General features: G+C 46.9%; 1 protein-coding gene across 1 annotated transcript; it reads right to left on the minus strand.

The window, feature by feature from the left end:
- Positions 1-8820: 8820 nt before the first annotated feature.
- LOC8040354 (rRNA methyltransferase 1, mitochondrial) lies at positions 8821-21663 on the minus strand. Its single transcript, XM_040213970.2, has 10 exons — positions 21566-21663; positions 21191-21354; positions 17923-18193; positions 16780-16850; positions 16012-16057; positions 15511-15590; positions 14368-14461; positions 13696-13828; positions 10972-11088; positions 8821-8861 (listed from the first exon to the last, which is right to left on the minus strand). The coding sequence occupies exons 1-10, from the start codon at positions 21635-21637 to the stop codon at positions 8821-8823; spliced, it is 1089 nt and encodes a 362-aa protein (XP_040069904.1). The 5' UTR covers positions 21638-21663.
- Positions 21664-22259: the final 596 nt, after the last annotated feature.

Genomic DNA, 22259 nt, shown 5'->3' on the forward strand with positions numbered 1-22259 from the left:
ACGCCGAACCAGCTGAATTTCCCGGATGTATGGAGAGGGCACTGCTGTCGAACAAAATGGTGCCGCCCAGAGAGCGCTAAATGGAATGGTTTATAGGCTGCACACTTCTACCCAATTAAGAAAAAGAAAATGCCAGTAGCATGTATCAAATCCATTCTTCAATCAAAACACCTATATGGGAAAGGTTTGAGTTTACCTCCAGCTTATAACCCGTTCATGTCCATGCAGGGTGTTCGTGCCACTTTCAGCCTTCATGACAGGGGGACAGAGGTACTTCCAGGTCTTCTAGTTTACCTTGTGTTTGTTTAGGTGGTTGCACAATGACTCTTGGTTCACTAGTGAGCAGCTGCACGAGAGCCACACTCTAGAAATGCCCCAGTCTCATGTTTTTATGTTGCCAATGCGCATCTGCCGAGCTTCAGTGATCGCAGCCCAGGAGACTGTGCTCACCTACTTCAATGTGCTGCCAACAGATGGCGCAATGTGACTAACACGAGGATGCGGCAGCTCGGCCGACCATCTCCGTATTCGCGACTCCAGCAAAACGGATGCCACCAAGCGGGAAAACCGGCAACCAGCCGGACCAGGTCGCTTTGCGCCCCTCCGCGTCTCTGGTGGCTTTCGCTGACACGTGTTGTCGGCACGGTGGCAAACAATGTAATTTGATGAAGGTCCAAAAATTTCTTAAGCTTTCCTGAGTGTTCATTAGTGTGGTGAAGCCTCAGTAGATTGTTTCCTTCCATCACGTGTTTGAGAGCCTTTTCACTCCAGAACACACGGTCGCGTGCTTTCGATTTCTGGGCACAGAAAAACGTTTTGATTTCTTGTCTGTCTCGAATCACATTCAAAGTGACGACTACTTGGTAGCTGATAAGTGGTTTCTTTATAAGGATGTAAAACAGTGGACTGAGGACGACAGGTGAGGCGTTTCACTGGAGGGAACACCAATGTTGCAGTCAAGTGAATGGGAAGGTTCGATAGCTGCTTTTCTAGAGTTTGGTTGTGTTTGGTTAGCTTCAAGTTCGAGCCACCCAAGCCGGCTGGTGCGTTGGCTATTCATCTTGGTTGCTTTTCGCCGAAAAAGCCTCTGGACCACACTGAAGGAGCTGGGCTGATTTCGCAATTACTTGATTCAGGAAAACCTGCTCGCTGCAAATGATGAATGAGGGAAATTATCTGTTTTCAAATGGTAGGGGACGAGTCTCGCAACGTTAGAAGCTGTCACGGCATTTTGATTTATCGCGCCACCAATATCTATATTATACCCCCGTCGAAGCCAGCAGCAATATACGTCTACATTGATCAGGTTGACCGGCCCGGGTTCGATACCCGGACCAGGCGGATTTTTTCGGTTGCGCACCAGTCACCTAGCTGTGTTTGGAGATTTATGTTTGTCCTTTGTCCCTCTTGTTCCCCTTCTCCAGGGATTATTTTCGACATTCTTGTCCAGCTCGCTTGCACCTTTGCATTTAATTGCATTATAATCATTTTCTCCGTTCAGGATTCGAAGTCAAAATCAATGCAGAGAGGTTCTGCGTAAATCTCCGATGAAGACTCTCTTCAGTTTGTCTCCGTGCTGCCGGCTATAGAACCATTTGGCTAAGTTTAAGTAGTATCTCTCTCTGTCAGATACACTTTTATTCAGCAGTTCACTTAATAGCTAGTCAACTAAGCTCACATTTCAACCCGAAGAATATACTAATATTGCTTTAGTGGGACATAGTCACACAAAATGACTTCTCGATTGCTACTAAAACCTGAATTGAAATACAAGTATCAGCTGCTTAGTGGGGCGCCGGCAGTTAACATGGTTCTTCGCTCAAGAAGCACTTGCTTAATTTTTGTAATTTTCCTGCAGCTTGTGTTGCTGACCGAGCAGACGACTGGAGCTGTTTCTTAAACGCGGATACGCACAAAAGCTCGATTTTGCAGACAGATAAGTCGCATGGTCGAGGCATGCGAGGTAGTTGAGAATCGCTCTCGGTGGAACAATTCTTTAAACATCGCAGCCTTCCTTAGATGATCAAAACTGATTAGAGTCTATTACCGTCTCTCCGGAGCCCATAGTTTCGGTTTTGAACGAAATCTCTGAAACGAAAGTTTGACATGAAAAGAACAAAAAAACACCAGGAAAACAAAATTACGCTTTGAAAGCTTATGTGCACCGGCTACACTTAACCGTCTCAGTTCAAATACCTATAAAATTGGGCATTAAACAAAAAAAAAATCTGTTAAATCGAACGCGCCACCTGTTCAGGCGGCCCGGCCGAGCCGACGCGACCTGGACTCAGCCGCCTTGTTTGTTTGGTGGGGGCGCCCCCTATAGGTCGCTGGAGTCGCGAATAAAGATAGGTGCCAACCGGGCCATTATATCACGTATAAATGCAAGCTGGCACAGCGCTCTGGGAAAGAAACCTTGTATACCAAAGCAAGCAAGTAAAAACATTCAAAAATTGGTCATTACAGAGACTCACGTAGCACTGAAGGATACGTAATAACAATTTCCGGAAGATTGTCTACTAAAACCAAGACCCAGATTGGCGACCCCTGCGGAAAACTCGGGCATATCTTTGGCGCCTGGGAGAGATAGGTACCTATCGTCGATGTCTTGCCATTCACGAAGCAGTAGTTTGCGTTTAAGGACTTGTACGTTTTAAGTTGGTCTCAGGTACATGGTGCAGGTGGCTTAAATAGGTAGTTGTGAAGATGTGCCGACGATACCTTTGGCAGATTTGTCATATTTTTGAGAAACAAGTGCTTTTTCTTTTTACCCGTGGTATCAGGAAGGCGTGCCGATCCCGTATAGGCGCTCGGCAGGGTTTCAGAGATGTTGCTGTTGCTTGGGGGTTTTATGGCGCAACAGCTACGGAGGCCATACTGTGCCAAACAAAATTAAAAAAGAAAACAAGCTGTTATTGTTAATGTGCTACAAAATAATAATTGGCTCAGCAGGACTAGATCCGATTAATAAAACCTGTGCTAGTAATAAAAGACAACACAGGCTCAAATCGGGATGAGGGGATATTCACCCAATAAAAGAGCAGGATGGAATGGGATTTGGAATTGAAACAATTCAAAAAAGTAAGTACAACATGTCCAAAGCTGGACAGAGCCACAAGATATGCATGGTGGTGAGCGTATCCCCGCAATGCTCGCACACTGGAGCGTCTTCCCCACTAAGAAGATATTTGTGCGATAACTAAGAATGACCGATTCGAAGAAGCAGGGTTCCAGAGCGCCACCGTGGTCAAATGAGGCAACACTGGGACGGCTAAAATCGGCAGCGCTGCCAGCGTACCCTTGCGAGATTACGTTATTACCAACTTTGAGCATTGTGTAATCACGCGCTACATTACCGACTGTTGAGTCTATCAAACGTTAAATATATAAATGTGCATGCAGGCGTGGTTCTAGCATTAGGGAGTTTTAGTAGGTGCCTTCCACAATAGATTGAGATAACCCAAAACAGGAACTAGCAGAACAAAGTTGAACATTCTGATATTACGGCCAAATATAAGTGAAGGCGATTAGACAAGGGCAGTTTGCTTCTTTTTTCTTTTACAGTATAGACCACTTACAACGTAACCGCTCATAGTGCAGGACCGGGTATAACGCGGTTTTTTTAAACCACCGGTTCGCCTCCCATAGAACTCCATGTAATTACATACCGCTTAAAATGCAGGCGCGCGAAGGGAAATACCGGTTATAGTGCGGTTTCTGGCACAACCCGCCGACCGCGCCGACGACCGGAGCAGCGAGCACGCTTGCCTGTGCGACACTAGATAACGGCGCTGACGGCGCGAGCCGCAAGCGTTGCGCAAGCGGCACTCGCGGGGCAAAGAGGGTGCTCGAAGAAGCGGGAGAAGCGAAGAGAGAGGCTTCAGTTGCCCTAGCGACGGAGGGACGCACGCACGTGTCGTTCACGTGCGTGCGTCCCTCCGCTGCGTTGGAAACCAACAACCGCAACGACAGACCAATAGCAGGTCGAGGAGAAGTGTTCGCGCGCGTTGCATGCCCCTCCCCCCCCCCCCCCCCCCCCCCCCCCCCCCCCCCCCCCCCCATCTTTCACAACGCTTAGAAGAAGAAGAGCCCGTCGCGGGCCGGCTGCTTCTTTCCGCGAACATGGCGTCGGTTGTGATCAACGTTGTGATCGTCGTCGTAGACGGCGTTCATCTCATCGTTCCGCGTAAAAGCGCTATCCTTGACTGTGAATTTTCGTTGTGTGTCGCTATGATAACCAAGCACGTACTGGAAGGGAAGATCCACCTACTCGAGCGGCGATGTCGTGGCGGCGCTCTCAAGACGGCAGAAACGCCCGTGTCGTCGTGTTTGTTTACTTCGACTACAGTGGTGATTTCTAAGCATTTGTGTCCTCGAACATCGCCCGGATTTCTTATTTGGCGCATTTCATGCGTGTGCTCAAGTTCAAGGTATTACTGGCGCGTACCGTATGAAGGATCCGAATTTTCACGCGTTTTCATCTCCGGAGAAAAGTGATTAGGGTTAGCAATCCTGAACGCTCGCAACATCCGTCCGCAACCACCGCAACCCGCGACGCCGCTAAGAGGCTGCGCCAGGCAAAAGCCGCTCATTTCTTTCAAAATGTGTGACACACTTGAGAGAGAAGTGTACTAGTCTGGTGAAATAAAGACTTTCCTCAAACTAAGCTTTATTTTTCATCTAACATAAAATAAATTCTTTTACAAAAGTAAGTTGTCACATGGCATGTATTTTGGCCTGAAAAATTGATGTTTCGGTTATAACGCGGTACCGCTTATAGTGCGGATTTTCGCGACTCCCGCGACATAAGTTATATGCGGTCTACACTGTACATTGTTTGCGCGCACCTCAAATTTACAAAAGCAAAGACTTTGTCAAATCCCCTCCTCTACAAAAGTGGAACCAAAAGCGCTTCCTCCTCCTTCCCTCACCTTCCCCCTCACCCACCCTGCCTTTTCTTTTCCAAGTAATCGTTTCCCGCATGAATAGCTGACCTCACTTCTGGGATCAGCTTGTTTCCAGTCCCCTCATCGTCGTGTTGAAGAAGATTATGCTGTCCGAGGAATGTGTCTTTCGTGCAAGCTGGCAGTAGTTTGGACGGTGTCGCATGCAGTTACTCGTCGCAAGCTGATACTCAATCTCGTCACTTGAATATGCTGTTCTCTTTTACATAGAACACAAATAAACGCCACATGGGTAACCTTTACTCGTGGGGTAAGTATATATTTTTTTTTATTTCTCGAGTAGAGTGTTTGCTCGCAGCGGGGATGAAGTTAGAACCACGTAGACACGGGTCCAAATAGAGCTACCATCTTGGGCAGCTGCGCGAACACGCTAAAGGCACAAACAACAGTCCGCTCCACGACCGGAGAAGCGGAGAAAAAGCTCACTTTGATTTTCAGTAACTACGATCAAACGTCCTAAAAACATTGTTCGATCAAGATGTGTCCTTGAAGCAGGGAGCAATGAGAGTGTTAAAAGACTGATCTGACTCTAGGGTCATCGCATTGAGTCCAAAGACAATGCCGGGCTTCGAGCGCATTAATTCGAAATATAGAGAGAAATACTGCAATTAGAAATCCATCTCAAGTCAGGTAATGTGAACAGAATGCTATGTTACACATTTTACGGAATTTATTTATCTCCGACGGCGTTGTATTTTCCACGTTCTCGACGGGAACCTGTGGAGCTACACGCCTGCTAAGCTTCCAAGGTTGCGACAGTCCGGTAAGCAACAGTGCCTGCAGCTTCGAAGTTTGATCTTCCGCGACATTGACAGCAATGTTCAAAATAAAAGACCAAAAATGCACGAATCAACACCTTCAAATTGATGCGTGAACAGCCCCATGAGCAAGCAGGCTGGCAAAAGGGCCTTCCCGGTGTTGCAAATGTCTTGAGCTAGATGGCACAACGTGTCGCACCGAACTTGACTGCCCCGAGGTTATAAGTAAATTTCAGGAGATACCACAGATAGCCCTAGGCGACGAGACTTGTTAAGTACAATAATCCCTCTTTATAACGAAGTCAACGGGATGGCAAAAGAATTCAACATAAGCGGCAGGGGCGGATGCAGGAATATCCAGAGGGGGGGGGTCAGGTGTTGGTCAGCGTACCATATGTTTAGGAACCCCCTCCCCCTCTCCTTCGTTTTATGCCCCAAATTTTACCCATGCAGAAATCAAGGGGGGGGTCAGGACATCCGGACCCCCCCTCTAAATCCGCCCCTGAGCGGTAATTCGATAAAGCAGTAGAGCCAAAAAAACAGTGCTAGCAGCCTTGAAGGTCGATGGGAACAGATTCCGGTACACTGACCATATATTTAATCAAACAAACCTTGGTTATGAACATCTCGCGGCAGCTTTACCGAGTAAAAAAATAATAGGGTTCTGAGAATATTCCAAATTTTTAAAAGTAGTTCTGAATAATATGTTCTTCGATATTCGCTTCGATAAGAACAGCACTATTCACATTTTTCGAACTGTTGATTACGGCGGGTTAGCCCCGTTGAGTGCAGTCCTTACCGAGCACCGGCGCACTACGGATAAGCAATATCCACAGAAGCGAGCTCCACGGGCATTGCTTCTCTGGACTGCATCGGTGAACATTGCAATAGCATGCTTGGAAGAAAAGCACACATTCAAAGTGGAATAGTGTATGCGTGCCAGCTGTATTTGAAAATAAATCGAAACCTTTTGAATGTGTGTATCTACATTGCAGCAAAAGTTTCAAAATTAAACTGACTGTTATGCAAGTATATGTTAGACAGAAATGCCCTTACAACCTGCATTCATCATGCGCAATCCATTCTTTTTTAACTCGAGGTTAAAGAAAGACTATTTTATATAGCAAGATTCGTAAATTCCCTCGATTGGGCATAGTTGGCCATCTCTATAGGATTCTCTTTATGACAAATTTGTCGTTTACTTGCCATCCCAAGACATCAGACCTTCTGAGGTCACAGTTCATAAATATACATAGATAGGGTAAACTTACATTATACATGAACAAGTGGAACAATCTTCACGAGTTTAGCTGGGATTTCATCTAAACATGATGCAACGGTAGTGAAAGGCGTGGAAAAACTATTTGATATTCAAATCGAAAATATTTGGCCAAAACCACTATTCGCTTTGAACTCAAAATCCACTATTCGCACAGAGTGAAGGTTCGTTTTCTTCCTAGGATTGCGTCAGGGACCCGATGACTGGGAACGCCGATGGTGTGCGGATGTTGATGGTCTAAAAAAATGACTGAAAGGACTCCATCAGTGAGAGAGAAATAAAAAGAAACGTCTATTTACAGTACAGATTGAAAGGTGGCCCGACCGGCGTTCCTCACGGCCCTCGCGCGTCCCCCTTTCTTCTTCTTCTCTTTCCATGTATCGCTCGAGCCACAGTCGCGTCGCTCACTTTAAAGTCATCCTGAGCGAAAAGAAAGACGAAACCGAAACTACAGCCACTGTACCGAAACCCTGCACATGTCGCGCCTCTGGATTTGTGGCTGTCATTTACGTTGACCTCCAGACACAGGACTAAAAGATAATTAGGTAGAGTTTGCCAATGATTTCATTCGGCCATCACATCTCCTCAAACTGCTCCAGGCACTGCGAAAACATTGTCACCGCCGCTGCATTACACATTGTTTCAAAGCAGCCGTAGGATGTTTCGCGTCCCCGCAGCTGTCGGCATTTCCCGAGGTGCCTCTCCAATGTCGCTTCGTGTCAGCCCTAGCTGCACGCAAAATCTACAGCCGCAGCATCCGTGGCAGGAGCAACAACGGGAATGCCCGCATCGACAAGCGCGAATGAATCAAAGTTATCCTCGGTGGCTTTGCCAACAAGCTTTCACACACCCCTCTAGGGATTGTTGCAGCTATGGGAAGCGTGCGCCGGCTCGGCAAGCATGCTTGAGAGAGAAAATCCAATGGTCGCAAAGCAGTTGACTATCTTTGATCTTCAGGTCGCAAGCATGCTTCTCGAACCCAACCAATACCTTGCTTGTTCTGCAGAATGGTGGACAGTGTCAAAGAGCCAATGCCAGAATGTTGAATTATTTAGCGATTTCGGACTTGGGCCAGCCACTTTTCTCAACCTCACAGATCTAAGCGACATTCGGTAAACACTCCCAGTCTCCCGTACAACGCACGTGTGCATGCACTACACCACGGGGCTCCCAAAGGGATGATGTCCCCCGGGCTCCATCGCTCCCTTGACCCGATTCCGACAGGAGTTGGGCAGTGTCGGCTGCGGGCGCCGTGAGCAGTGTCGGAACGTGGATGCTGCTCCCTGCCAGCGCCCGTGCGTCGGCGCATCGGCATCGGAGATGGAAGCGGCGCTCTGCCCTCCGTCACCCATTTACTCTATTTTCTTGTTTGCTGATTCCCCTCGGTGGAGAAGGGGCAGGGGACGCAAGGGTCTCCATGCGTCCTAGTGCAGGCTTGCGTGCTTTCGCCACCTCTGCCTTCATAATAAGCATGGTCGGCCGCCTATATACTTAGAACAATCCGGTTTAAAATGTGTGCATTTCGGTCGGGACCACGTTGAACTTCGATAAAAGCAATAATTCGAAATAAGCAATTTCATTCTAATGTGCGCTACTCCCTGCGGCTCCTCAAGAACAATAGCCGACAAGAAACAACATCCTAACCCCCAAGAAGTTTGGTCATGATTCTCTTTGCTTCCTTCTGTACAGCCTGTATTTCATGGCCACAACCACAACTCTCCACAGAATGAGCCATGTTATGCAAGTCGGCGATCGGTGTGCGCAACAAGTGGAAGGCAGAAAGCAAAGACTCACACTGATTAGGCAATCTGACGACCTGTCACTTTGTCCTGCCCCTTGCAAGTTCGTGAAGCACAATGCCTGAAGAACAAACAAAACGAAAAGTTTTGGTCAAATCACCGAGTCTTTTGGTGGAACAGCAACGAGGGCCACACTCGTTAATGCCAAGTTTGGTGCAGACGTTTAGACAGTCTACACAACACAGGTGTACGCTGCCTCCACTGCAGAGAGGTAATTTTGTTAGTGAGTGCGGCTGTTAATGGCCGACGTACAGCCTCGATTTTCTGCAGGGAAGATTATCCTCTTAGCGCTCCCCTCTCCTAAGCTGCAAAAAGAGCCAAGGTGGGGCAAGGTAAAAAGTGGAGAGAATATAGAAAAAGGGGAAAGCTAGAAGTGTATGTTGGCCTTTAAAGAGAAGCTCAAGCAGTATTGTATCCAAGGAAACACACTTAAATCGTCTTCATTTGACCTCCAGGATCTCTAATATTGAAATTATATTTTAATTTGGTGCAAGGAGGCAGCAGAAAATCAGTTTCAAAGCACGGCTGAAGGCCCTCCTTCCCAAAGCGTGACGTCGCAAAAGGAGTTTTCAGAATCTCTATTCTCGCGCATCTTCAGCGCCTATCAAAGCTAGGCACGCGCACTCTTGCCATTTTTAAAATGGACAAGAAAAGATGCTGCGACTGGTGCCAGTGTGGGGGAATATACCTGGCAAGCTTGCGACTGCACGCGCGGCCCCTCAAGCAAAACGCGCTTGTCGGCCGAGGGAACTCTTATGACGTAACAGCTGGTTGGAGGTTTTTCGTGTTTACTCACGTTTAGTTACTTCTTCGAAGAAAACAAACGTGATATTCTGACTCATGCAATAAAACTATGCTAGAATCAACCTCTAGCTCAATTTTTGAAAGAAGTGTTTCAGCTTGCCTTTGACATGAATATTTTTTAGCACAAAGGCTCACTGGTACCACGTCCCACATGTATCAAAATCCGCAGGAGCGGTGACTCAAAATCTTCAAAGTCTGCAGCATGGGCAGGGAAATATGAAACGTGCTCTCTGTTTGTACTCTCTCACCTGATATCACCTACAGAATAGGTGCAAAAAGCAATGAAACCATATCCAAAATACATGCTTCTAAGAGCTTCCAAGTTAAACTTTTGTTTAACTGAGTCTAAATAAAAACTGCCAAACACAAAACAGACAAATGACTTACTCACACGAGCAACGTCAAGCTCGCAAGGTGAGGTCGGCAGCAGAGTATGTTAGTTCAGTGCAGCCCAGTACAAGGCCACGGTGCACTCACACTAACCTAATGTCTAACATATGCACATTGAAAACACCTGGTTAAGAGCAGTGGTGCACTGGCCATTGCAAGGACGTCGAACGCCACCTCAAGGCAGACCAACGTGCCGTCGTCTAGACCTCGGTATAACACGCGTGTGCACAATCATAGCAATCACCAAGAAAGTCATTTCGAATTTCGAGATAAGGACAGTTAGTTGTCCTGAAGGAAAAGAGGTCTGTGTGACTGTGTCTATCGGAAGAGGTTAGAGCAATATCCTGAAACATGCCCCCCCCCCCCCCCCCCCCCCCGAAAGATAACCCCCCCCCCCCCCCCTAATTTTGGTTTGATCTGCTACATTCTTTTAAACACCGAAAGATAGCCCACTCCTAGTAATCATGGTGTTCAGATCAATGATGACCTCGGCATAAATGCAGAAAGTTAGCTATGGCAGGATATAAGAGAACGTTGCTGACTGGGAAGCACAGTTACCTCGGCTGCACTGCTCCTCGCCGAAATAAGAAGTTTGGCAAAGGCACAATCTAAAAATAGCATTTTCTCTTTTTCAGCTTTTCTCGATTGCATTTTTAAACTTAGCCCACTCCTTGTTTCCACCCGATTTGCTCTCGATTTTAGGTGGGCTCTCTTTCGGGAATATTACGGTAATCAAGTTTAGTTGGTTCGCATCCTTGAATGCGCTGGACATCTTCGCTGCAGTTGCACCTCGATCAAATCCTTTCATACCGCCATCCCTTACTGGTGTATGAGCGAACTGCACGACACCAATGAAAGAAAAAAAGGGAAAAAAAGGAGAGTCAAGCGAGACCCAAGTTAGGTGTAAGAGGAGTCATAGACACAACCGAAAAGGCTAGCAAAGCCAGGCACAAGCACGTGGAAGATGAGGGACCCACCTGTAGCTACGGAGACGTTGAGTGAGCCAATCAGATCGCTTGAAGCGGCCGGAGAGATGGACAACACGCTGTCGCAAACAGCTCCCAGCTCGGGATGCATGCCTTGGTTCTCGTTGCCTGGACAAAAAAGCGTGCATCGCCCTCAGCAATGAAATCAAGAGTTGGAACTTGGGGCCGTCTCATTGCATGTCATACCAAGTTGAAAATTCTGGCACTCTCTATGCTAAAACTTAATGGCTAAATGCATTAAAAATTTAAAAAAAAAGACAAGCATTCCACTTTTAGTTTGCCCTTATGCAATACAGTCCATGGCCCAAATGAACTGAAGCAACTTTAAATAAGTCGCAAAACTCAGCTTTGCAAGTTACGATGCTGCAATTGACCGCAAAGGTGTGAGTAGATTGCGCATATTTTTAAAAATTTTTCAAATAAGAAGTTAAAAATGAAAACAACTCATTCTATAGAACACCAATAAGGGCAAAATTCTTTTTACATCAAGGAGAAAAAAAATGTGTGCTGTTGAGGCGTTTGGTTGGACAAAAAAGAAAATGGGACAAAAGACAGAAAAACTTGCCAGGTTTCATTGCTTTTCTTGCGTGTTTTGTTCCGACGGCCCACCACAAGAGTATTTTTCATTACAGCGGACAAGCCTGAATTTAATCTCAGTCTCTAACAAAACCTTGGCTCTTACAGTCGAATCTCGTTATTTAAAACTCGAAGGGGACCGCAAATTTGTTTGAATAAAGAAAGTATAAATTACCATAGAAATGCATACAGTGGTACCTCCACGTTAGCTTGAATTATCCGCAAGTTTGAATTAACGGGATTCAACTGTATTTGCATTTTTCGAATACGGAAACTTCCTAAAACAATGCTTTTCTCAAAATAAATACACCTTTCAGCTCCACCATTCTGGTACAGACCCGAACAAAAGAGATGCGAATGACGAAGCGAAAGCCTCTCGCGCTTGTCATGCCACTCGACGGTGCCAGGTGGCCGGCCTTTTCCGTAAATGATATACGCATTTATTTCCTTCAGTCTTCCCCCACATTCGGCGCTTATAGCAAACCTGACAATGCGCACGCGCATTTAAATCTCCCAATGATGGCGCATGAAAAGAACAAAAAAAACAAGGCTAGCCTTACTTTGATATTAGAGCGACATACCGATTCTACCGGTAGAGTGACTAATCAGTGTAAAATACTTTAATGCGTCATCATGGAGCACTCGAAATGTCTGCGCCCCGTTGTCAACATGGCAAAGGAGCAACGATTAGCGCCACATGTTGCAATAAACAGAAACAAATCGGAGCAAATTCTGTGTCTTAAGAGCCGGCCAATCAGCACCATTAATACCTTCGAAGCGCATCACAGGCTGCGTGAGAGCTTCCACCGACGATAGTTGAGTAGCACGACAAGCGCAAGAGGCTTTTAGTTCGGGAATATGAGCACAGCATACAAAACCAACTGATTTTTGAGAGTTGATTTTGACGTGGGTTCTCAATCCATCTGGTCCATGCAGTATACAGTAGCACGTCTTCTGATCTATAACTCAAGTTCTCCTTTTCAACGGTCGTGTGACAAGCGTTGTTATACGCTCAAACATCAATGTAACGAAGCCAGTAAAATTCTGAATTTACTTTGTTACAATGAAATTTCACAACATAGAAATTTAGCGCCAATGTTAAAGAAAGTTTTCACGAATGTTGCCAGAGTGCACAGAACTCACCGAGGCCGCCTCTATTTCGGTTGAAAGTAGTCAGTCACCTTTTTCTGGGCCACTCTTGGCATTATTATTGGCATCACACGACGTTTGCATAGCCAGACAGCCTGCATTGCGTCTTCGTCTTGCTGTGTGCTTGCGAACCCCCTCAAGACATTGATCGCGTCCACTTCACGGTTACTGGGCACACTGCAGGTGTCTTGCTCACCAGACTCACTGTCATCCCCGTCTTGCGAGTTCCCATGAACATCGCAAGCTATCGCCTCGTCGGTCACCTGCTTCGTCGCAATGACAGCAGAGTCGGCGTATAGAAAGTCGTCAAGGTCAAGTTGTCAAGGGCGGCTTTATTGCCTTGAAGGCTTCATCGCCCAAGACGAGAAACGCGCGCTTTTAGTTAGGCGTCGAAACGAACCATGCAGTGCAAACGAAGCCAACAGACGAAACGGCGACGGCTCTAGTGTCCTCAAGTGGCCATTCTGTACACCACATTTGCCAGATTCGGCCCGTTTCACTCTTTGCGCTTTATCGGGGGCCCGTTTCAGAGCATGTACTTCCCAAAATCTCCTTTGGGACCCTAAAGTTTGTGCCGAGTTGTCCATGAAACTTGGTTCCATTGAAATTTCGGCAAACGAATTTCTTTACATAGAGGTCAAAAATACATGGCATGCATACACTTGCGGTTAGAAAAAGTTAATACTTTGTTACATCGGGGGTTTCGTTACATAGAAGTTCGTAACATCAAGGTTTGACTGTATAAGGTGCATTCCCTTGTTTGTACAGTCGGCACGGTGAAACCACGAAGGTGTAGAGCAGCATTAGCGAGGCACAGATGAAGGCAAACATGGCAGCCGGAAGCTGAAGCAAGATATCGGAACTCTCAAAGGGCCACCTAGCTACACATCGTTGGTTGAGTGAATCTACGCCAAAACGAAATCTGGCCTCGAACCGGCAAACACTGCAAAGTTGTTCCGAACCACAGGAATTGGCACGCGCAGCACTCACCAACAATGAGGATGGCGGGCTTGTCCGTTGGAGGAAGCACCCAGGACAAATCACTCCTCGGCCCTGCTTCAAATGGCCCGTCCTGCTTCACTCCGGCCGTGCCCACAACCCACCAGCCCTTCGATTTGAGCGCCTGGAAGTTTGTACCAAAAAAAAAGGAGAGTCTGACAAGAAACATGATTGCCGCCGTTTACCCAAACGACCTACCGACCTGCGGTTTCATGTTTCCGCACAGCCTTCCTAGTGGGTGTAGGTAAAAACTCGAAGATTTGTTTCTTTGCTTTTTAAAATTGTTCAGCAGACTAGAATACCAACGACATGACAGAGTGAAACTGTAAAAGGACCTGGGACCCGCGAGGTATGGAAAAGCTGATTTCTTTCCAAACAATGAAAAGCAATTACTAAAATAAATACTGCGAGCGATATCTCAACAGGAAAACATAGGAGATCGAAGATTTCTCAGTTTATTTGTATCTAGTTGTTAACATTGCTCCCACACAAAAGAAAGGAAAAAAGTTTTTTAGGAGAACATAGGCTACAGGCTTAGAAATCTTTGGCAAGCTCCATATTTCGTAAAAGTTGGCAACAAAATCAACATGTCGAATAACCTGAACTTCAAGGAGATGTCCAGAGAGCTGGAACTAGGAACCATAAAGTGTCACAGGTACTGACCTGCAGAAACTCTGCTGGACTCTGCAACGAGTACAGGTCCATGACCTCAAGAGCCCCTGAGCTTGCCTTACTCACAACAGGGGACAGGCGACAGCTGCACCAGGGACAAACCATTAAAATGCATTCCACGCACTCACGCAATGCTAGCAAGGCGGGCAAACTGCCCATTATTGACCATTGTAGGTTCAAGCTAGCGGGACATGCCCATCCCGTAAAAACTTTCCGCTCACCACGACTGCTGGTTTCGTCAACTACGGCATTTTCTCCGCTAAAATGGAAATGGGGGAGGGCTTTGTGGAGGAGCTTCCACCACTATTCTTAACTTACAATATGCCATTAAGGCGGAAAACATTGCATGGACGTGCGGAGAGCAAAACATTGTTTTAGGTATGCAAGGGAAAAAACAGTCCATCGTTCATTTCACTCGTTACAAACCTCATTCACTGTTGCGTAGAGACTGGTATACAATTTGCTTTTGCAGAATTTGGCGCATTTTAATACTGCGCATAAAGGGTCTGTTTGCTGAAGCCTTACAGTACGGTAGACTCATTGTTGACAGTAAAACAAAATGGTCTGCAAATGCTGACAAGACACAACAATGACTGCCACAATCGAGCTAAAGTGGATTCCTTTATTTACCGCAGAGACGCAGCCGAATACTGCAACGTATGTAGACGAGCGAGTCACGTGTTGCGAGGAAAATAAAACAGCGCAAAACGAGACATGGAGACAAGTGGAAGAAATACACAGACACAGCTCTAGAAAACAGCAGTCTCACTACTGCTACAAAACAGAATAGCATCCTCATGAACACCAACAGCGCTAAGAATGAGGACTAATAGAGGTGGACACGATAAGCACTGTCCACTTCTTCTAGTTTTCATCCTTAGCACCCTTTGCATTCATAATGTTTAACCAACTAGCCCACCAATTCATTTTGGAACATACAACACATTGCGGAAGTAAAATCTAAAAAAAAAAAGGCATTCCTCGAACACCACACGGTTTATCTGATGGTCGCATGAAGGTATCGATCAACAAATGCAAATGTTTAAAATGGCACCCGGCCTAAATAACGAACACAAATGTCACGAAGCCTCCTTGCACCTTTCAAGCAAAAGGGTGGCAAGGAAGTGAACCCACCTATCCGTCCTTGTCGTGAAGACCTTCTGCACCCCGAAGTAGTACGAGGACCTCAACACGGCGCCAAAGTTCATAGGGTCCTGCAGCCACATCAAGATGTAAAGAGGTACACTACAGTTTTAAGGCCCGTTCACACATACGCAAACTCGGCACTATAGACATGGCACAGACTTTGCACTAACGACCCAGCCTTGTCCTGTTCACACACACGATGCAGCACAAACTCGGTGCCGTGTCAGCGCTGGGATGGACGTGAGAACCGACATTTAGTGCAAACATGACGTCAGTACTTTTTGAAAGATTTCTTCAAAATTGGAATCGTGGGCAGCGAGTTTTAGTGCTTGGGTTAGTACCCAAAATGTGCACTTTCCAGCCCACTAGTAGTTTAGATGACAGCCTTGAGATTATAAATCAAACGAAAAATAGAGACTGCTTGTTTGCACTAACAGTGTCGGGGGCCGTTAGTGGTGTGGTCTCGAAATACAGTGGAAGCCGACTCACCTGAATCCTATCCATAAGGACCCAGAGACCATCGTTCAGGACCCCGCTGAAAGAAGCCACGCAACACTATGTTAGCACACCCATGTTGACAGTATTCCTAACGCAAGAGTAACAACACAAAACAAAACACCTAAACGACCCTATAACACTTTTTAGCAGCTTGCTGGAGTTTTGTTCAGACAAACAAGCCACACAGCTAGCTATCTTTGCTTTGTCCAAACTTCCTTCTCCTCAGCCGCCGTCTTACTCTGTACCGTGCAAACAAAGAAGTGCCCCGCCCCTTTGTCGTAGACTCATTTAAATTTGTGCGGTTGCTTTTTCAATGAGCAAGGGGTGCTCAACCTTAGGGAAACCTCGTCTGCCTCGAATGTCGGTCGTGGAACCCGTCTCGGCACTAGTGCAATAAAGGAGTTCACAAGTCTAGAGACTTTGTGAACAACAATGCATGCCTAACTCATATATGTGCATTATTGGGTGGCTCAGCTCTGTCGAAGTAGAGCTTAAAATGGAAAAAACACTTTACTTAGGGATGGGGACGGTTCAGGAAAGTTGGAACTTCGAGGAACCCATGAGGGAACTCCTGGGTTCATAGGAACCCGGTTTGCGAACCCATGCGACCAGCCATCGTAAATGAGCTGACAAGGCAAAATAGAAGAAAACCACAGGCGGCAGCTTACATTGAAAAAAGATTAAACAAAACTGCCTCTTTCAGAAATACCACTGCCGCACTCTTCGGAAGACGGGTCGCAAAACCAACGGGCATCTAACCTGGATTCGGATGCAGCCAGAAGCCCGTGGCCGTCGGGCACCGGCAGCTGGGAGGCATCCAAGCAAATCCCCTGCATGACACGGAACGACGAGCAGGGTTCAGTTCTTTTGTCCACACGCGACATTTGCCCTCCATCGGGGCTACGTGCGATGTCCCAGTCACAATTACTTGTGGTGCATCGTAGCGTCGAGTCGGAAAAAAGTATCCTAACCTACGGTCACCGACAAGACGAGAACGGCATCTCATTCAGACGCCTGGCCTCCGGCACGCGCCCGTGGCCTTTCAATGTGCTTTGTATGCATGTGCACGCTCGAGCCCCAAGAGATATTGAAGGTGTTCTCAAGCACTTTTATATTGAGTGCATAGGTGGCGCCACTGACTGGTGACATTAGATAAAATATGGTCGGTGGCAACATCTACATAGACGAGAAATTCCTCCTCATCTCGGCATGAATGCAATGAGGCGGCGAAGAAGCCTACGGACCTTGTAAACGACAGTGGTTACACTTGGGAGTGCTTGGCTCATAGCTATGATTCAACTGATGCCTCCAATGTTCCGAAATAGTGCTTAAACTGGAGGAACACTTCACTTGCAAGCAGGGACAGCCGAGGAAACATTTATAAGCTCAGGGGACACTTGACAGTACTTTGGGGAACACCGGAATATCTAGGAACACAGTTTTGAAACCCATGGTCTCGGCTGCCAGGAATGGCTAAACTGTGGCTCGCAAGCTAGCGTGCAGCTCTTCACGGGTCCAAATGCAGCTCTCTAGTAAACATATGCCCCTCGCAAGGGCAGAAGGAAAGGGTTACAGATTAAAAGGCAGCCTGCGTTCTGACATTATTGTGCCACGTACCATACATACATCAGCCAGGGCGTTTGTTTCACGAATGGGAATGCACAATAAGGAGGCGTAACGAGGAATTGCTTTATAAGCAGAATTTGCCGCAACCACTAACTGAAACCAAAGACACGAAAAAAAAAAGAACAGCCACGACTTTTCTTTTTAAAGTCCTTTTCCTGTGGCCCTTTGCGTACGATCAACTGGCCACGCCTGGCCCGAGCGTGACTCATTTGACGGCTCCACTCTAAACAAAACCAAAAGCACCCACTGCCCGACGCAGCGAGTCCTCCAACTCACCTGATGGGTTCTGTTCTCAGTGAGGTGGTCTAGATTGGCGAGGGAGGAGCGCCTGGGCGCCAGTCCTCGCTGCTCGGCGAGACCCAGTATCTCTGTCCAGAGCGACGACGCCCCGGACCTTCCCGTGTCCTTCAGCTTGCTGCCCCGGACGTGCAGGGAGAACAGCTCCCGCCTGCCCGTCTTCAGCGCCAGCAGCACTGGGTGCAGACCAAACACCACTTCTCCGGTCACCCTGGGAGGCCTCGTGGACTTCTTGTAGACCGCCTGGTGTCTGAGGGAGAAGCACGAGTACAGAGTATCAGGTTAGGAGGATCTCCAGTCAACCATCGAAAGCCCTCGGTACGTCGTACCATGGTGCCACGGAAACACGGACGCGTCGGCAGAATACACAGACACAGTGTTGCATTCCTTATGCTTGTCGTCGTGTCCTTTTTGCACCATTTTATGTTCCCTGCAACATGCACCGACACACCTATCTAAAAACAACAACTATGTTAAAAAAAAGAGTTGCTGATTGGAGTTTTGAAACTTTCTGCCTTTCGTATACAAACATCTGGACATCGGTGACCGATCACAGAACCGAGGAATTTGTTGATATAGCTTTACACTGAAGCATTACCTCTTGTCAGATACAAATGTTGAGTCACCAGGCACAAAAAACTGAATTTTCGTACACCAGGTAGACTTCACGCAAAAAGTGAGACAAGGGTACGTGGAATGACAGAATGAGCCTTTCCTGCCCTCATTCCGTACCTACGCGATGGCCACCTTTCAGATTGGCTTTTCCGTGTCTTGGCATGAAGCATGTGATAAAATTATGCAGACTTGAAGCAATTAATGAAAAACGGCATATCAATATTTCGCAGATGATGTGACTCCACTGCTGGCCATTCACCACTTCAAGAAGAGTGATGCTATACACACAACATCATAAAGCTTGACTGGAAATGGCTATACGCACGAGGAGGAGAGCTCATGCCATTTGGGTCGTCTTTTTTGGAGGCGCAGTTGGGGATGGCACGTGCATCACTGGGGTGCGTGTTAACCCACCCAAACCCTCCCTTTACGCCACTTCCCGGCGACAGTCTGCGGATGGCTCATTAAAAAAATATTAACCCACTTGTACATGCCGCTTCGTGGCATCCCGCCAGCAACCGAAGTCCCACTGTGCCCCATTGCACCTCGGGAAAGGGAGTCCCATACCATTTAGTTCAGCGGCGTTTCATTGACATTTGTTCTGTACTGTGATACTTGTAAAAACGAAACGTTGATAATATCACTAAATGTTTGACAAAAAATAAGTATGCCCGCCGCTTTCCGGATTTGATCCTGGATCCGCTGCATGCGAAGTGGCCACCTTACTACAAGGCTTTGGTGCAGTTTCACCAATCCGTTTTGACAATTTATTTTATACGAGAACCAAGAAGTTTCGTGTTGTGTGTACAGCCATTTCCAGTCGAGCTGCACGTCACGCGTATAGCATTAATCTTATCAGATTTTTCTGTTTGAGAGTTTTCTGGCACAAACTTGCACAGTCAGTTGTGGCACAAACAATCATGATGATTGCATCAAGCAACGAAACTAGATGATGTCGGCTCCATTCGGCCACGGCGACCTAGTTTCAGCTCCCGAACCTTCGCCTTTCCGCCCAATATGGCTTATTTTTTGCCCTCAATTTCATACAAAAATACTCAACCCTCTGACGTTGCACTCTCTGTAACAATGAGGAACATCTTAAGCCTTTCCGATCTCAATGATTAACAAAAGCTTACAATCTTCAGAATAAACAAATGATAGCAGATGACCTAAACAATAATATCCTTTGTAAATTTACCCTCTGTCCTGTGCCAAAGCAGTAAGGGCGACTAATGACAAATACACAGTGCAAAAGGACAAAAAGGGAAGAGACACCGGATAGAACAGAGTTCTGACTCCCAACTATAGTCGGTTGCAACCTAAGAACGAAGGGCGAGGGTAAGACGGGCCGGAGAGGAGGAAGCAGACGGAACGCTAAAGAGAGAAGGTTTCCCCCTCTCTTCTCCAGCGTTCCGTCTGCTTCCTCCTCCCCGGCCCGTCTTACCCTCGCCCTTCATTCTTAGGTTGCAACCGACTATAGATATTTTAATAGAAGAGAAAGATTAATATTTTGATCACCATAAATCGCACGTGTAACCTGTGCCATGATATGTGGTCGCTATGGCATGCGCTGGGCCTTCATAGTCAGTTTCATGAACTCCAACTCTTTGTTGGACAACGAGACAGATGGTGTGCTGATGCAACTTGCTCCTCTACTGTGGATGTAAAAAGCTTCCAGAACCTCTCAGGTTGTTTTGTCCCGGTGTTTTCCCATAACTGTGGTGGCATCAAAAGACGGTTCACATAGACACTCTTTACAGTGAAGTGAAAAATTCCCACCCACCGTGGCTCTGAGGGAGTAGTCGTGCTCACAGAAACTGTCGTTGAGGCAGCATCCTACATTGGACAAACAGGACGCTGCCGAAACGACAGGCTCCGTGAGCACGACTACTCCCTCAGAGTCACGGTGGGTGGGAATTTTTCACTTCACTGTAAAGAATGTCTATGTGAACTGTCTTTTGATGCCACCACAGTTATGGGAAAACACCGGGACAAAACAACCCGAGAGGTTCTGGAAGCTTTTTACATCCACAGTGGAGGAGCAAGTTGCATCAGCACACCGTCTGTCTCGTCCAACAAAGAGTTGGAGTTCATGAAACTGACTATGAAGGCCCAGCGCGTGCCATAGCGACCACATATCATGGCACAGGTTACACGTGCGATTTATGGTGACCAAAATATTATTCTTTCTTTTCTATTAAAATATCTAGTTGCAAGTCAGAACTCTGTTCTATCCGGTATGTCTCTTCCCTTTTTGTCCTTTTGCGCTGTGTATTTGTCATTATGTATAACCAAGACCAACAAGCCCAACTTTCTACTTTATTACAGTAAGGGCGACATCACAAAACTCCTCCACAGCAGGAGAAGCGGACGTCTTTTGAAGCATACAGTAGAGACCGGGAAATCTTCTCTACCAAGTCTGTCCTAGTACGACGCCTCCGATTCACGAAGTCGAGGGTACGTGAAATTAAGCGATGTTGTCCTCCAATTGCCGTCGTTAGAGCGGAAATATCGGAGCTCTCGAGACTGGCACTAGACGGCACCGAGTTTTGAAGAGTCTATTCTCTCTATGGGCAAGTGCCACAGGGTCTCAAAAACAACAAATATTCCACGAATTAGCGCAAGTGTGTACCTCTGTGACTGGGAGGTACGAGCTTTGGTCCCGCCGGATTCAAGGGCCATCAAGTCCACACCGGCGACGCCCTCGTGGTGCCGGGCTTTGTTGTGGAAACACTGTACACACAGTGCACCCCATCTGGCTCGGTACGCGGCGTCCAGCAGACACTGGGGCCTCTTCTGAAAAGGTGACAACAGACGTGGAAGCGCACCAGCAGCAGTAAACGAAGCAAATATGGTGCGATATAAAAATGAAAAGAGCCCGCGTGCATCACAATGGCAGCGGCGTGCAAAGCATGGCACACTAGCCAGACAGTGACGAACGCCGCGGCGGTTTTAAAACGTGACAGGCGTCTCAGCATGGCGAATGTGCGCAGAACAGGCAAATTACCTGGATCGGATGCAAGACAACGAATGTCATGTCGCGAGAAAAGAACGAAATGCGTGAAACCGAGGTGAGCATCAAAACAACGCGGCCAAACACAGCGAGCGATTATACCGGAAACGGAAGCAACGATGCAGTAGTTGCTCTACCTGTGGCTCTACCATGATGTGTTTTTTTTAATTTCCAATTTTTATGGTTTGATTTATTATAGTTTTGGTGTTCCTCATTACTCTAAAAGAATTTTCTAAACTAAACATTGATATAATAGTGTTACACTTAAGGTTTTTGGTAGTCGATAGCATTCATCTTTGTTCCTGAAGCACAAAAAAAAACAAAAAAAAAACGTTGTTATTTCTAAATATTTGAAGGTTTATTCATACTTTTTTTTAAGGAAGGGCTACACAAACAGCAGTTATTACTTTCAACCAACGAAGGACCTGCGGCTTAACAGCGAAGCAACGGATAGGGTTGGGCTCGAAGCGGCTGCCCCACGTGTTTGTTTCGGTTTGCGGGTCTCATCGACCGGTCGAAAAACATGGAGAACGGGAGGTGCCAAAATCGCCGCAAGCGTGGCTCCTAATTCAGTCTCAAATTCCGTGCAAAGAAACAGCCTAGATTTTTTCACGCGTGCGCGTTTCACTCTGCTGGAATTGGACAACGATGCCCGCGGTCGTATCAACCAGGGATGAAATTATGCTGC

The sequence above is a fragment of the Ixodes scapularis genome, unplaced genomic scaffold (genome assembly GCF_016920785.2).
Source record: "Ixodes scapularis isolate PalLabHiFi unplaced genomic scaffold, ASM1692078v2 ptg000320l_1___fragment_1__unscaffolded, whole genome shotgun sequence".
In the NCBI taxonomy this organism is placed as follows: Eukaryota; Metazoa; Arthropoda; class Arachnida; order Ixodida; family Ixodidae; genus Ixodes; species Ixodes scapularis.

What these genes read in the sequence shown, in the direction of transcription:
- LOC8040354 (XM_040213970.2), bottom strand. Translation starts at nt 21,637, where the DNA reads ATGCTCACCTCGGTTTCACGCATTTCGTTCTTTTCTCGCGACATGACA. An exon ending in CTGAGAACAGAACCCATCAG is followed by an intron (nt 16,851 to 17,922) that starts GTGAGTTGGAGG and finishes CGTGTCATGCAG; the next exon opens with GGGATTTGCTTGGATGCCTC. An exon ending in TTCACGACAAGGACGGATAG is followed by an intron (nt 14,462 to 15,510) that starts GTGGGTTCACTT and finishes TCCCTGGTGCAG; the next exon opens with CTGTCGCCTGTCCCCTGTTG.